We start from the raw sequence: 16,895 nt of genomic DNA on the forward strand, positions 1-16,895 counted from the left end.
GTCCAGAATGAGTGAAACCATTAGGAGAGACTGTCTAGACTGTTCTAGCCAAGAAACAGGAAGCTCAAAAGGCATCCTGTATCCCTGCCATGAGGGGGCTGGACAAGCAGATCCAGCACCACCCCACCAGCCTACACAGCAGTCACATACTCAGGATCCTCAGAAACAGGTGGAGAAATCCTGATCCAAACCTAGGCAAGTGGGACAACAAGCTCTCACTGCTACAGTAAGCAGAATTTTTGACATGATAGGGAAAGGCCTTTTGGGCAACAGCAGTAACAGAACAAACCTGGCAAAGGCCTTGGGCATGATTTCCAAAAAAGCCTGATGCTTCACAATTGTGTGACCAAAATAGGTCTATATTGTATGCACGGGTTCTGAAAAACCACCAGTAAGTTCTTGGTAGGAGAAAAAAAAAAGTATTTACAACTACTAAGAACACAGACACTAGTTCTGGTTCAGAAAGCCCAAGGCTCAGGGAGAACACTTTGGGGAAATATCAAGTGTTAGCCCTGTTATAATTTTTCCTAGGCATTTTGGTAGCTCTTGTCACTGCCAGAAACAGTGCTGGGAGAACTTCTGGGTTGACCACCTAGCAGATCTGTTTTTATGTCCACCGTTAATTGTTTAATGCCAAGTAACCTCTAGGATGTCATTCTCTCACTCGAACTACAACCCAGACATGAAGTAGCTCAATTAATCTACAAAGATATTTCAAGCATGTGGGAGATGAACAAACAAATTTCACACTGAATACATCAGTTTCCCTGGTTAGTTGCTTTCATTTCTGTTTATTATTTCAGTACATGGGGCAATGCTGCCCTTCAGTCATACACCATGTCATAAAATAAGACATCAAAACATGACTGACACAGTATTTTGCAGATGTTTTGCATTATGCTGAATTCTAGAAGGGTTAAATAAAATAAGTTCCCCATTCCTTTGGACATCACTGACTACAAAATCTTGAACTTTTTCAAACATCAGCATACTCTAGTCTCTGGCAGACTGAAGGGCCTTAATCTTCAGACCTATCAAAGTGGCTTTACAGTAGAGGCCTATATTTAAGCCACATCAACATTCAACTTACATGGTCATGAATGATGCAGTGGCCATGCCAAGGGCATCCTAGAAGGGAGGCTAGGAAGAAAGCCAGTCTGCTTTGATTCTTAACAACCAAAACAGTTTGGAGAGAAGAAAAGAAAAAACATGGAGGAGCACAATTTAAAAAAAAAATATATATATATATAAACAAAACAAAACTGTTCAGACATTCTGGCTTCAGTGCCTGAAATACAACTCTGAAGTTTCTTTTAATAACTCCATGACTACCAATAAGGAAGACAAATGAGGAGAAAAATATAGGAGCTATGATCTCTTGGGGACTGCATATTTCATGTTTCTCTTGCTACATAGTGACAGGAAGCTGAACACACAACAAGGAGAGGATCCAAAGGGCTTGATGTATGGAGATGCATCAGGTGTCAACATCAGTAAGGCTACATACGTTTCACCTCACTCAAGTGAATTTTGCTAAAATGTTACTGTTCAAGTGTTGCAAAAGAGCAACTGTAGTCTTGAAGGGAAAGCTCTCAAAGAGAACAAACATATTCTCTTCAGAGTCAGTTGCTAGAACTCCAGCAGCAGAATGGTCCCCTCAAGACCTACAAGGTGAGGAAAAGTGCTTTGAGACAATGGAGTGGGGTATGCAACATCTCCCAGGTCCTGAAGAGGAACCGGGCCAGAGGGTAATGCTCCCCGTTCTGCATTACTTCACTGTGTCAGCTGGGATAGCCAGTGCACCTCCACGGAGATCAGATCTGCATCTGCAGAAGCAACAACAGTAACACCACCATCACATTAGCAGGAGCAAACCAAAGGCAGGCTGACTCTATGACAGTGGGTACTCCTGAAGTTTTCAATTTTCCATTCTTCCATGAGAATTTAAAAATCTTGCAATGTTGAGGGAATGCATCTCAACCATAGGGCTGACAGACATGATGTGCCCACCTCAATGGAACTGAATATACATGACACAAGGTAGAAATAAGTTTTCATAAAGGCCACAGTACCAGTGCAGAAATCAGTGAACTACAAGCACACAGAACAGATCTTACAAACACAGAGAAAAACTGGAATTTAGTAAAATGCTCCATTAAGCACTCTGGGAAAAAAAATACTCATATGCAAGAAGAGCAGAGTAGAAATTACCGTTATTGTAATTGTAAGCAAAAAGTCTCTGGTAATAAAGAACACACACAGTTACCAGCAAATATACAAGTGGACTATTAACTCAAAGCAAGAACGATGAAATAACAGAGAAACTCCTCAGCCACAAGACTTATCCCATTTGTAACATGGATCAAAAAAAACAAGCAAGCAAGGCAAGAGGACAAGGAAGAGTACTTCAACACTTTCTTTTTAAGTCAATAAAAAAAAATTATATTCATGCAAGTAGAGATTCCTGAAAAAACAACACAAACCCCTAAGAAAACCTAAGGGACTTGGACGAAAATGAGATTGTTTGAAGTCACGTTAGACTTTGAAAAACTGCTAACAAATATTTGTTTTGTGCAAAGGCAGTCAGGACAACCTGTATTTGTTCTTACCAGCTAAATAGTCACAATGCACAATTCTTGATCTTAATGATACGTGAAAGATACCTGAAAAGGACAGATGCTTTTAAGAAAAACACATTACTGTTACTTTTGCTCAAAGAGCTATCAAACGTATTTATGAACTGCAGTTTAGAAGCAAATTTGTACTGTACCTGACATAGTCAGTTGACATTTCTAAAGAGGATGGCTGAAAAGTTGAATTATACTTTTACTTAACTGGCAAATTCTTTCAGACTTTAGAAAGATGAACTACAAGAAAAACAGGTGTTACACAGAAGTCAAATTTCTACTAATCCTAGCTAAAAGTTTTTATAAAATAACATCTCCCGGTGAAAGTACAAAGAATCTTGTGCAATTAATGTTGGGAATAGTACTTACTGCACTAAGAATGAATGTCAATCTCTGCATTTGGTTCTGATGGATGGCTTGAATATACATTATGGAAGTAGGAAGTAAACAAAGAAAACCCCATTTTATGCCTTGTTTAATAAACGGAACTAGCAACACGCTTCTAAATTTGTCTCCCTCAGTCATTTTTTTCAAAGAATTATTTCATTCCAATGTCATTTAACTTCTAATTGTCTAATGTGTATTCCAAAACTGCAGTTGCTAGACATCCTCCTGGGACAGCGCTTACTATCTGCAGTGGAAGAATAGCCAAGCCCACAATTTCTGGTTCAGGCCACAAAGTTTTACTTTCATTCTCAAATGTAGAAAGTATAAAATGTCTAATTACAGGCATAAATTAAAAGAAAAATATCCTTTTGCTTGGCATCCCATTATTGTTCTTCCTCTTTCCTCATAAATGCCTGTAAAATATCACAGATGCAGGCATAACAAACTCAGCAAGCACGTAGATACCAAGCAACTCTTGCAGACCAAAGTCAATGTTGAAAACCAGGTGGGGATTCCAACATTTTCACAGCTTGTACAAAAACAGCTGGTTGCTATTCTGATCTATACATGTCGTTATTCTTCCTGGGCTGGTAACTTCTGAAGCCAGTCAAAAAGATATTTCTCAAAAACGGACCAAGACTTGCAGGCACGATGGCTTCTTGCCACATCTATGTTCATTTTTAAAAGGCTGCTGAATTTGGCTGTGCTTTAAACATCATATATTCTTTATAGGAACATACATAATCTACTTAGAGTGACTATGCATGCTATTACTCTTTCTTACAAAAAAACCAAAAACAATACAAAGAATTCCTGTTTGAAAAAGACAAGTTTACATCTGATTTTTTTCTTTCCCAATGCTGTGACAAGTTCAGACAGTTGGCTGGCAAAAAAAAAACCCCAAATAAACCAAAACAAACATAAATTTGGCCACTTGCCATTTATCTAATTTATAGCATTAACTCTTACGTAATAAAACAAACTATCAAGAACTAGGAAAATAAGCAACAACTAGCAAAGCTCAAATTTTTGTATTTTTAGAAGAATTTTGCATGGTAAAAAGAAACTCTGATAAGGTCCTCTTGTTTTCTTCATCCATAGAGACAAATTTTTTTGTGTAAGTCTCATGGCATTCAAGCTGCTAAAATTCTTTCTTCCTTTCACCCTATCTAGTCACTAAAACTAGAAGGGGAGGAGCAATTGTTCATGTTCTCTTCTGTGACCCTTTCAGCCTCCCTTGAAATGAAGTGTTAGGAGTGAAACCCCGTCCTCATCTCCAGGGCTTCACCCTCCTCCCCTCGTGTGTGTTCCACTTGCCTCAGCAAACTGAAGAATTGTTGGCCTTTGAAGGTCACTTCTCCCTGAGAGGAAGGAGCAGTTTGGAAGGAAACATCAATGGTTTGAGTTTATTATCACTTTATTACTCCAATTCAATTGTAATCCAATCCCAAATCTTAATCTCAGGCCAACAAAACCCAAATATCTTGTATCGGATTATAAATACTAGACAATAACATGCTTCTGCATTTTAAGTGAAGAGCTGCTTTGATGATAACTACAATGAAAATAAGAACAACAGAAAATAAAATCTATAGAAACTAATATTTCAGAAGTTACAGAAGGAATCTACGTGAGTTTGCTTCAAATATTGTTACTGTCCTCTCCCATAGACAGGAAAGTTGCCTGAATGTAACTAGAAAAGCATTATTTTTTCTTCCGCATCATGCAATCCCCATATAACCTGCAGATGTTGACAGGAAAAAAGTTTGGGGTTTTGTTTTGTTTTGTTTTTATTCTCTCTCTCAACTGCCCATATCTCTTTGCCCAAACAGGAAACTTCATGGGGAAGTTACAGCACTGCATACAGAAAAAAAACCACTTGCAAATGGCCTAAAAGACCTTGCACACAGTATTCTCAAACCCTCAGCTTGACTGATCAGAGACTCGCTGTTACAGGGACTGCACACTTCTCAGTCTCCCTTTTACATCTGGTGAGGAAAAAAAAAATATCGGGATTTATGGCCAAGACCCTAACATCCATCTCTGTCAGAACTAAAGCACAATAAGCATCCAACCAATGCTGTGTAGCGTGGGCAAGCTTTGATCTTCCCTTCTTGCAGGCTTCTGTCTAATACAGTTAACTTGATTACAGAAGTGGAATTACCAATCACCTTTCAAAAAATGTATATCCTTCGTGAGTGCCTATCCCAACATATGGACAGGCTGCCGAACCAATTTTGGCCCAAAATTGTCAAAATGGAGAAAGCACAAGGATTTTTTCAATCCCTCAGCCAAACGTGAGACACCCCCCGCCATGCACTGTAAAAAACCAGAAAGTGTGTGCCTGAAAGAAGGCACTCTTTCCTGGGGTAGTGATTCATCCCAGTGACCAAAAGGCAGCCAAACCACAATGGTTACTTGCAGAAAGGGGTCTGGGGAGCAAACAGAAAGGAATTAAAAAAAAAAATAAAGCCAAAACAAGATGGTTTTGGATAACATGGACATTGATACAAGATAAAAATGATCAATAGCAAAACAAAGGCATACAATTCCGTACCATGAAATGCCTAATGGGGGGAAACTGCCCGCACTTCTGTAAACGTTTTTACTTAAATCTCAAATGGAAGGACTTCAAACTGATCTCATTTGAAAATGCTCCCCTTTGCCTTAGCAATGAACTTCTGGTCTGCATGCCTAGGGAATACTAAAAATGACACGACAGCCCTCCCAGCAACTAAGTTACTTCAGCCGTCTGCATTAATCTTCAGGCTCTGTTGATAACTCATTTGAGTGTGTCATTTGAGAATTCCTTTCCTTTACTTCTGTTGCTGAAGTCAGAAATGGTTCTGGAAGCGGTGTGGTTTAGAAATGTTACTGGGCAAATCAGAGGGGAAACAAAACCCAAGAAAAACCTTAGACTAGTATGAACCTAAAAGATGAAGGCAGAATGCAGTATGTGTTTGCTGTGCTGCCACTTCACATTTCCAGACTAGAAGCAATTAGGTTATCTAGTTACATCACTAAAACATCAACACATTAGTAAAATTTCAACCATTCCAACTGACATTTCCAAACTAAATATCAATTTATTTTGGTGCCATGAAACAGTATGGCCATTCTAAGAAAAATAAATCTTTTCCTAGATGAAAAAATATCCCCAGAATATTATTACAGCCATTTTAATGGTTATTTTATATTTCTTGAGCTTTGGAATAAGGATTGGGAATGAGAAGTGAAATTTAGGCTGTGAAGTTGAAGTATATTCCTAAATTATGGCTTGTTCAGCATCATTTAGAAATCTTAGCAAATGCACACAGGGTAAATGTAACAATAATTTGTCCTAAAGAATTCTAACTTGCTCAAGTTCTTGTAGATTTTCTTCATGATGACAAAAGGCATATCCCAGGAATGGCTCATCTTCTACCAAAACTAAATAATCTTGAAGACATTAATCAGATTTTTTTCAACGTACTTTAGAACAGAGCAAGGTATTTTCCCATATATTTTTTCTCATAAAACGCTAACTAATTCTGACTCATCTTCTCAAAGACAGAATAATAATCAAAGAAAGGAATTCAGCCAGGGGCAGATGTTTGGCATGGACTATTTCAGCCTAGGAGTTAAAGTCTACAAAATGGTGAGCAGCCAAACACAACGTTTTGTAATGACACATATGAAGTTAGGATAAGAAGACTATTAGCACATTAGCTATGTTGCAGGCCCATTACTATAGAGAACACTAAAATCTTTCCTTTTATTAAAAAGACAGACCTAGTCAATATCAATTTCTGTTCCGTATTTCAGAAAAACCAAGAGGATGTCTTTGAATGACTTAAGATTATAATACAGTAAACTCCTATCCATTAGTAAATCAGATGGAGGATAGACAACATGCAGAAGCCTTGACTACTTTTAAGTCAGCGCGCCTATTTTCAACATAACAGTTCTGAAAAGAGTTGGCTAAAGACATTTCTGCTTTCCTGGTGTTACTTTCCAGTGAGCCTTCAAACAATGGGGAAATTCCAGAAGACTGAAAGGATGATGATATGGTGCTAACATTCAGGAAGGGCAAACAAAGTGAGCCACAATAACTGGACACCAGCTACCTTGACACCAGATCTAGGCAAAGTGACTAGAAAAATAAATAAACAATTAAGGTCAGAAATATAACATGTCATATCGCATGGATGGCATTTTGAACATGTAGCATGCAAGTGGCCACAGGATGCAAGCCCTCTGAAGTTCCAGTGAGAAACTGTGAGACTAGCTTTAGCCAATAGTTTGGGTGTGACTTAAATTGTACAAAATTCTTATGAAAAAAACAACCATTTTCACTATTGTTAATATACCCTTTTAGTGGAATACAAAAAAAAAATAAATCAGAGAATTAACTCAGTGAATTACAGTTAGAGCTTTTTGCCAGTGGAGAATCATAATCGAGAAAGAGCAGTTACAGCGTGATTTGAAAGTAAATACTGATGGCTATTAAATGGTTTCACCAATGACATTAAAACAAGTTAAGAAAAAACAAGAAATTGTGTGAATACCACAAATTCAAGCAAATTTGTGACTAAAAGAGGACAGGTTTGACATATACAATGACCTGAACTGCATGCTTAGCTGGGCATACTAAAATGAAGCAGACGTGGATACAGCACAAATATTTCCCTGTGTTTAGGCACATGAAACACAACGATAGCTGGAGAGTGGGAAACGGGATTTCAGAAAACAACAGCTACAGAAGTTATGAAATCATATTGGACAATCAATTCAACATGCAGTCCCAGCACCACGCTGTGACCAAAGCCAAACCAGACTCAAACACTTACAACAGGCATTAAGCATACAGGAGGCCGAGTAGTGAACTGAATCAGGCCCAAGGTTTTGATGAGACTAAAACTGGAGGAATACATACAGAGTAGCTGCCCTTGTCCTTAAGACATGTTGAAAACTTTGACAGGATACAGTAAAAAGCCACGCAAATCACTTGAAGACTGGTAAAAATGCTTTAGAGAGCCTTAAAGAGCTCACTCTGTTTGGTTTATGAAAAATGTGAGGGAGCATGATTTTGCTCTGCAATTGCCAGAGAGGGAAAATGCCACACACTAAAGAGCTCTTTAATCTAACGGAGAAAGGCTTTACAAAACAAAAGAGGGGAACTGAAGCCAGACAAACTCATTTTTGGAAGAAAACCCATTTTTAAAGATTTGGGAGTGGAATTAAGGACAAACTCTCAAGGCAAGCGATAGATTCTCTCATCCGTATGTTTTCAAATTAAGACCAGAGGACTTTCTGAAAAATAAATGGAAGTTAAGATATTCTCAGAAACAACTAGTCAGCTTAGCACTGAATATATCTTTGCAAAGTCATACCCTACAGTCACACACAGACAAATTGATAGAAAACCTAACCATTTTTTTTACACTTAAACTCTATAAATCCACTATCTCTCAAGAAATATTACTGAAAGGTGGTGCTATCAGTCATTTACAACTAATTCACATCACTTCCGTTGTTTGTTCTGAAGTGAAGTGCCCACTGTAGTTATGCTTCACACCCATTTCATGGTTGTGTTTTATTTATCCATATTTGCTGTTATTCACAATTTCAGCACTTAGCCATCAATACAGCTGACTTCAAACCAAATAAAAATTAACAAGGGAACTGGAAAAGGTGGTTATAAAGAAACAACAAAAATTAAAAAGCCATCCACACACTCATAAATTAAATGTTCAATTGTCCTACAATCTGCTGGAGACACCACTTCCTCAGGCGAAGCTGGAAATCAAGGAGTTGTGAAGAATCTCGATGTCTAGATTAATACAAGTTCTTTATCCATTACATTCAAACACTGGGATGTTATAAATGACCATATTTAACTGAATGCAGTATTAGCTCAGAAGGCAATCAAGAGAGCATTAAATCCAAGTCAGGCAAAACCCACAAAGAACAAACTTCAGTTGTAACCCTATGAGGGCCATATAAATACACATGTAAGTATATACTTTCACACATCAGTACATGCCTAATGTTTCTCACCTGAGGAGATTTTAGTATCTGAAGTACACTGATGCCTCCAAAAGCTAATGGCAGATCTTTCTCTGTTCTGCAGTCGACATAACCTCTCAGCTAGCCCGCCCCTGCAGAGAACAAAACAATGCTCAATTTTCCCAGGAATTGGTACCCAGTTTTGCCAAGTGACAAGACAGAGGACAGATGGAATATGTATGCTTTGACCCTTCGAGACAGAAATATACAGTAAAATTACATTTTGTTGATTACTTCTCCTAATTTTGATTTTCCAATGGATACACTCCCAGTAAAACATACACTTAGGGTCAACACAAACAATAAAACATTTTCACTGTCCCATTGTGCAAAATCTTCAGGTTTTCAGTCCTGTCTCCAACATGAGGATTGCAATGAAAGGTTCCCAACTTTTCTTTGCACTTTTGCACGTATCCTGATAGATACTACAGACAACCGAGAATTCAAAACAAACCAGTGCAACCACCAGTTAGAACAGGTTGGTTTTTTTTTTTCCTCACAGATTTGTTTGTCTGTTGGCAAGGAGTGATCACAAAAATATTCTTTTACCCATACTTGACCCTATGATTCATTTCACAAGCTGGGTCAAGTGTGCAGTTTCAGTGGTCTGAACACTCTCCAAGATGAAATTAATTTGGCATTCCCAAGGTGAGGAGCAGAGGAGTGGCACCCAGCACAAATGCATTTAAGGTAACACTACAGCAATTCCTATCACTGGATTCAAAGCCAAAAGACATAATTTCTCATGAATTTCTCAGACGAATACGTGGGAAGCTGTCTTTGGGCTACTACAAAGAGCTATGGACCACTACAGGAGTATCTGAGCATCTTACTTCAGCTTCAAAGAAGAAACCTACTTAATTCTTTCCTTATATTGTAAGTTTTTTCACAAGTACGACGTAGTATATCAATAAACATTTCTACTAAGGTGAAATGCATCCTTGGGTTAAATTGGCTTAGGAATCATAGCAGATAACATACAACAACCTCACGATTATTTGTGCACATGAATAGAATTTTTTGGTCTAAGAAAAAAAGCCAAATAGCTTGGTAAAGCTCACACTGCAAGTGTGAAACTGGGAGGACTCACACCTGTGTAAACCAAGGATTTAAAAAGGCCAAGCAGCACTTCAAGAAGGCTGTAAAAATCTCTCTTTGGGTAGCAATTGCTAAGCAATTTCATCTGCAGACAAGTCAATAAGTTATATGAAAAGTAGTTAGCAGTCTCAGCTGAATTTCTAATAATCAACTAAATACTTTGTAAAATCATAACTATCACAAGAATAAGTACATGGCATGGCTAAACGTCTTAGTAGTAAAGATCACAGAATGAACACTCTGAAGTACAAGAACCACATTTGACCCAGAATGATTTATAAAATACTCTTTGAGAGGAGGAAAAAAACCTCCAACCGCCTGAAGTAATGAACCCACATGTTATATTAAGGAGGAAAACAAACAAAAATATTTAGGAAATCTTGAGCTCCAGCAAACCTCCAGGTAAGCTTAACAACCTTGTTTAATTCTGCTTTCAATGTGGACATTAAGACACAGAGGCAACTAGTACAGAGAAGTGTAATGGAAGCACCACAAGCAGCACAGAACTTCACACAGGATAATTTACTCCGCTCCGCCCCATTTCCCCCAAAACTTGAGCACTTAAGCAGTGCATCACAACACTTGTGGGCCAGACAGTTCTACAAACTCCAGCAAATTGTCTGCCCAGTTTCTCTTCTTGCCAGGGAACCATTCTCAGAAATAACTGTTACTCAGCTTGGCTGCGTGTTCTACATGAACCATGATGGAACAGGTAGATGCCAGCTCAGCTAGGCTTAGATAAAGCAGCAGTTAAGCAAGCAAACTCAAAATGCATTTAAGTCTTGCATGCATGAGTCTGCAATCGAACACTATGGCTGGACTATAGCAATACACAATACAGCTAGTAGCTCAAAAACTCATTTTGCTGGAAGAAAACTGTTCAACAGGAATGTTCTAAAACTCTACTCCGCCCCCAACCCCCCCAGACAACAGCCAAAGAAATGTATTTTCTTTGTACAAATAACGCTAGAAAGCCTTAAGGAACCTGCACAAGAGAGCAGCTATTATGGGCTCACCGCCTGCATTTTCCTCCTTTCCCTGAACAGGGCTATGGCCGTCCCCTCAGTCAATCAGCTCCTACTCCTCTCTAAGCCCACTACTGTTTCACCCATGGCAGAAACATCCTGTAGCACGAAGGAAAGCAAGTTCCCAGTTTTGTGGCTACTAAACACGACAGTAATACATCATTCTTGTTTCAGGCCTGACAGGACTACCAGAGAGGGTCTCACTGACACTTAAAACTGTGCCTTTCCTTAGCAGCCCTTTGTGCTAATAAAATTAATTTGTATTTATTAATCATCATCCTTCCACTCACACACATTCCAAATGCAGTTAAAAATAGCTTAAACACAAAACATCACAAAGCATACAGAATATAAAATATAACCAAGAATGCATTTATGAGAGGTTCCCAGATGGTCACTCAAAACATTTGTCTTTTTTTTTCAATAATGTCTGTTTCATACATTGTGAAATTAAAAAATACAATGGAAAGACATGCCATGCACAAAAGGAATTTCTGTGGCAAGAGAGAGGTTAGTAGATGATTGCTTGTTTTATTTAAAAGGTAGAAACAAAGAAATTTAAACATCACAAAGCCAGGAGGATCAACCCTTTTTTTAGTTCAAACATGTAAAACAAACAAAGAAAAAGGTGCTTTCTGTTAGGTATTCTAACAGAATTGATGACATAGGCATTTGAAAACTACCAATTCCTTCTCATAAAGTACAAGGATCCACACTACTGAAAATGTTTGTGCATGTGCTGTGAGATACTACACAGTCAGTCACTCCTGACTGTCCACATGAGAGAAGACAGTCACACAGGGCTTACACAAAGCAGAGCATGGTATTAAGCAAGTGCCAGCCTCAGTGAAAGAATTAACTCCGTGTTTTGAAAAAACTAAATGGCTAAAGTTACTATTATTTTATTCCCAGTTGCACATCTGTGGATTGTTAAATACCTAATGAGCTTTTATATTCAGTCTTTGGGAGTTAACTGGGTTAACAGGGACTAACAGTCATTTTTTGGTATAGACTCTATCACATGAAGTAATTTTTTGCTTGTAATACAAGGCAGAGATGAATAATATTCACTTTTCACTGTCTACACATTATGTCTCTAAAAAATACTGTAGCCCTCCTGTCTTTTCAGGCTGCAGAAACTATTTAGCTTAATTTTGCCAGATATGAGAGGTTTGTTGGCATCAAGGGTGGAGACTGGATTTTACAATACCAGGTCTTGGTTATTCTGCAGTCTGTATTTATTTATGCATCTAGCTGCTTCAAAAAGTTTAGAAAAAGACATCTCATTCCCTCTTTTGCACACATCTAACTCTTACGATGCATTTAATTGTTCTCAGTCATGAACTCACCATCTGGTGTGTGTGTACATATATAAAAAGAATTGGCAAATATATTTTGATTACTAATGTACAATTTCTCTAATCAAGGGAACTGAGAAACTGTATTTAAACAACAAAAAAACTGTAATCTGAGATGCATACTTTACTGACCATCACTTAAAATTTGCCCCTAAAATGTTTTAACATGAGCTAATTGAATGCATTTGGCAAATGGTTAATGCAAAGGCTGTGCAATGAAGCCAAACTGCTCAGATACAATCTCCACCGCCCACAGCCTTTTTATTTTTAATCACGAAACTCTCAGTACAACTATTTTGTTTCTTTAAATTCCTGAAGGTGGACAGATTTAACAAGCGGAAATACATATCTTATTTCCATACTAAATCTGAGCTTGTTGAAATTTTTTATTTAAAACAACATATTGCCATTATTGTCCATGTCCAACAATATCCACATGAGAGACAGCTTTGATGGGCTGAAGAAAGCTCAGCAACTAGTACTAAAGCTTACTTTGTGGTAGTTGCCCCTTTCCACAAACTTCAACAGCAAGACTGAAGAGTTTTGTGCCACCACATGACAACAATCAAAAGGTAACACAGCCTGATCTGTGACTATCAGGCTGCTTGTCCCTAGCTTCCAACTCCAATGAGGCTAATAGGAAAAAAAGAAAAAAAGAAAGAGCACTGGTGAGTAGGCTGGTTTTTGAGAAGTGATTTTCAATCTTTCTGAACTGCTGTAGATCCGTCTGTGTTGATTGATTAAGGTTTTCGTTCAGTGGGGCACTTACCAAAAACAACCCCACATTGATCCAAGTTTACTCCTTTCCAGACTTCATTTGAATTTAAGAACAGTGAACACTTAAGCATCTCATTATTCAGTTGTCTCCTCATACACACTATACTCAGGACTCCGTGTATTTCAAAACACTCTAGGTTACACAAATATATGTCCCCATCTCAGGGCTGGGAAATTTCCCTCCTTCTCTCTTTTCAAAGCCAGGACAGAACTCCTCACGTATTCAAAGTTAACTGGTAAAGCGACTGACTTCTGCAACACCAAGCTGTACATTTCCATCCCACAGGAAGCTTGCTAAAGAAAAAAGGACCCCTAAGCATGTTGACATTTAATTTGTCAACAGTGGAAATCCATCAACTATTCAGCTATTTTACAATTTGCAAAATAATAAGCAACAGCGAGCACTAACAGTCACTAGCAAGTGTTCCTTCCATGTTCAAAATACCTGTGATACCAGTGAAAGATGTGATTGAAGAATGCTGGCCATAGTGTGAGTCTTCCCTAGAGAGGCCTACCTCCTCTCCCGTGCAGAGGAGAAGCTGTTGATTTCGTGAAGCAACAAGGGATCAGGAAGAATAATTATAGCTTTACAGATCAGCCCTCCTCAAGTCCTGACTCAATAGCTAGATTTATAAACTTTCACCTTGGACAAACTACCATTACTACGATCACTGGCATTATTCTGTTTGTTAAATCTGTGTTACTTTTCTGGAATCAAAGCATAAAACAGCTTCTTTTCCTGTGTGATAGAATAAGTGAAGACCAAAGTAGATAGCAATAATTTTAACTTCCTACAAAACTTGTCAAACAGTTATAGTCTAGGGTCTTTCGCTTGGAAAGGAATCAGTGTTTCTCCCAACCCACAATTTCCGTGTCAAATCAACAGCATCTGAGGCATACGCTTAAAATGAAAGGAAAATGGAAGGTCTGTACTGTAACACAAATGATAATTTCTAGCAGACAGCCATCAAGGGTCACTTGTGTCTGCCAACACAAAAATATAGAGAAAAGCCCTTTCATGTTTTTTCGACAACAATACAAACTGAGCAGGCAGGCAATGCAGTGGTTCAGTAAACTGCACTGGATGCTCGATTTTCTTGGACACCAGTTGCTCACACTTCAATTCTGACCCATTATACCCATCCACAAGAGGTTTTTTTAACACTAGTCAAATCAACAAGGGAGACATACTGAAAGCCTCTTCTAAAGTCTTAAAGATTCAAGGATTTGAAGTGTCGCTTAAAAAAGTTCAATAAGCCAGAAGTCTTTTCAAGTCCCTGTAGCCTCTCACACTCCTTTTTCAATCATTCCACAAAGGAGGTCAGCTTCACAAAAAATATATGGAACAAAGACACCATTTTTTTGAGTTCCCACAGCATGGTGAGACCCAGAGGTATCTTTCAGCAACTGCATTAGACAGAAGTGACCATCCAGAGAACTTAAGAGTGTCTTCAGCTGTAAATTTCAGCCAGCGTATGCTAGAGACATCCTCAATACCATCTTTAACAATTAAACTTTTACAAATAGTGTGTTGACACTATACGACAATTACTCCTGCAAATCAAAAAAGGTTCTTTGTCATAGACAAATGTCACTATTCTTGAACTAAGTTTTGAATTCCAGGTTCTAGTTGCCTCAGACAGTGTAGAGGAAGAGATGTAAGAGGGATCACAGTCATAACTACTCAGGACAGGGTGGGTGAGCACTTTTTACATCCCACATGGCCTCCAGTGAAAGATTAAGTAAAACTTTTATTTCTCATCCCTCTACTTATGCAAGTTATCTCAAAGAAAATATTTGAAATACTTTAGGAACATCTTTGGAAAAACATAAGTTTTTTTTTCGCTTCTGGCATAGTTTTCAAAACATTGATCACCCCTTCTTACCAGTCACTGAAAAAAACCCCCAAACCGCAGCTGAAGACTTTACCACAGCTCTCTGGCTCGCCAGACTCCTTTATAGAAAAAAATACTCCATACTGTCCTACCTCTCTTACAGCAGAGCCTCTCATTAGAAGTAAGGTGCGGTACTAAGGAAAGTCTTCCCAGAAATAAGTTATCCCTTTTTTGGCCAGTATAAAAAAATAAAAATAATAATTAAAAAAAAAAGTGCCAGACTCATAAGCACCATTTCTCACAGAACAGAGTAACAAAGTTAAGAGAAAGACTCTACAGGAACCAGTTTTCATGGGGGAACAGCCATGTCTCACAAAATAAAGGAAGACCCTTTCCCTCAGTTTTGAAGGTTTTGGCTTGCCTGAGCAGAGGTCTTGCATAGAAAAGCAAGCTCCATGGTTAAACAAAAGAAAGCATGAAAATGACTCCTTTAAAGAGATGCACAGTCATACCCTGCTAAACCATTATAATTAGTAAACTATATTACTCATGAAACTGGAGAAATCTGATTTTATGGAAAGTGTGTATCTGAGCTTTTTCTATTAACACCAAACATCTGGCCCAGTGAAGCCATCTAGACTTTCTAAAAAAGACAAGACATTTTAACTTTCAGTAAGTGCAAAATAATTTGCTCAGTGCCTACACGTGGTGCATCTGCAGTGCAGCCTTGATATTCTTCAGTCATATTTTTCTAATCCAATAAGAAATTCACTAGCAAGGAAAACTTAATCCAATAGTTAAAATCGTCATAAGAACATGACAATCAAAAGGGCTAGTCTGATGCTGTTATGCCCTCCTTCTACTTGTGGATGCATGCAAGAAAGAACAGACCCAATTTTTGAGTAAAAGCCTGCTTCATTTGTGCCAGCTCCTTCCTTCCTTGGCAATTTCCTTTATTTTCAGGACCTCAGATGGCCTCATGTGTCAACTGGGTTTCATTTTACTGCACGTAGTATCAGGACATTCTGTAATTTTTTCCTCTTTCGATAACAAAAGTTAATTTTAGCAGATGACATCCGTAAGTGGTGTGCAAACAAGAAGATATAAGACAATTTAAAAGAATTTCCCAAGATTTTATTTTACCGTTAAACTAAAAACAGCCTAAAAAAAAAAATAAAATGCTAAAATAGCTACTCTTCACAACTAAAACCTCTCGCAACATGACAGATTTAGAAGTAGGGCTAACATTATATAACTTAAGAGATCTCTTTCCTGCACTGAAAAACAAACTTTTCTTTTTCCTGATTGAAATAAAATCTTACTAGAAAAAGCAAACAATTCAAGCAACCTTTAGGAAAGGTTTACTTGTAGACAAGAAAAGCTGAGTGCATGCATTTTGAGTCTTCTCCATAAATACTGAACGAACCCCATTACTAGTTTAACCTATGTAACAAAACTTTGAGACTTCCAATACTCTTCACTTGTCACTTCTTTCACAAAGGAACTTTGAGAGACTTGGAACTAGTGCAGTTTAGACATTTCACCCGGTAACATTAACACGAATTCCAGATCTAAAAAGAAGAGCTTCCTTAAAACTGTTATTTGCAGCATATACCCTCTCTCCCCTCAGGTTTGTAAATCACTTGCATTATTTTCCCATGCGGTATTGACTCAAGATGAGAAACTGAAACATGATGATGGAATAGAAGGACAGGAACGCCTAGAGCCAACACTTCTTGA

At 38.1% G+C, this 16,895-nt stretch overlaps 1 protein-coding gene across 4 annotated transcripts in view; it reads right to left on the reverse strand.

Annotated features, from left to right (window-relative positions):
- Positions 1–16,895, reverse strand: part of SPIDR (scaffold protein involved in DNA repair) — a 209,490-nt gene that overhangs the window by 132,997 nt on the left and 59,598 nt on the right. For all 4 annotated transcript variants that reach the window (XM_054058528.1, XM_054058527.1, XM_054058526.1 and 1 more), the window contains one exon: positions 9,054–9,154. In XM_054058528.1, the coding sequence (XP_053914503.1) occupies positions 9,054–9,154 (101 nt within the window). The remainder of the gene's footprint in view (positions 1–9,053; positions 9,155–16,895) is intronic.

Source organism: Cuculus canorus, chromosome 2 (genome assembly GCF_017976375.1).
Source record: "Cuculus canorus isolate bCucCan1 chromosome 2, bCucCan1.pri, whole genome shotgun sequence".
Taxonomy (NCBI): Eukaryota; Metazoa; Chordata; class Aves; order Cuculiformes; family Cuculidae; genus Cuculus; species Cuculus canorus.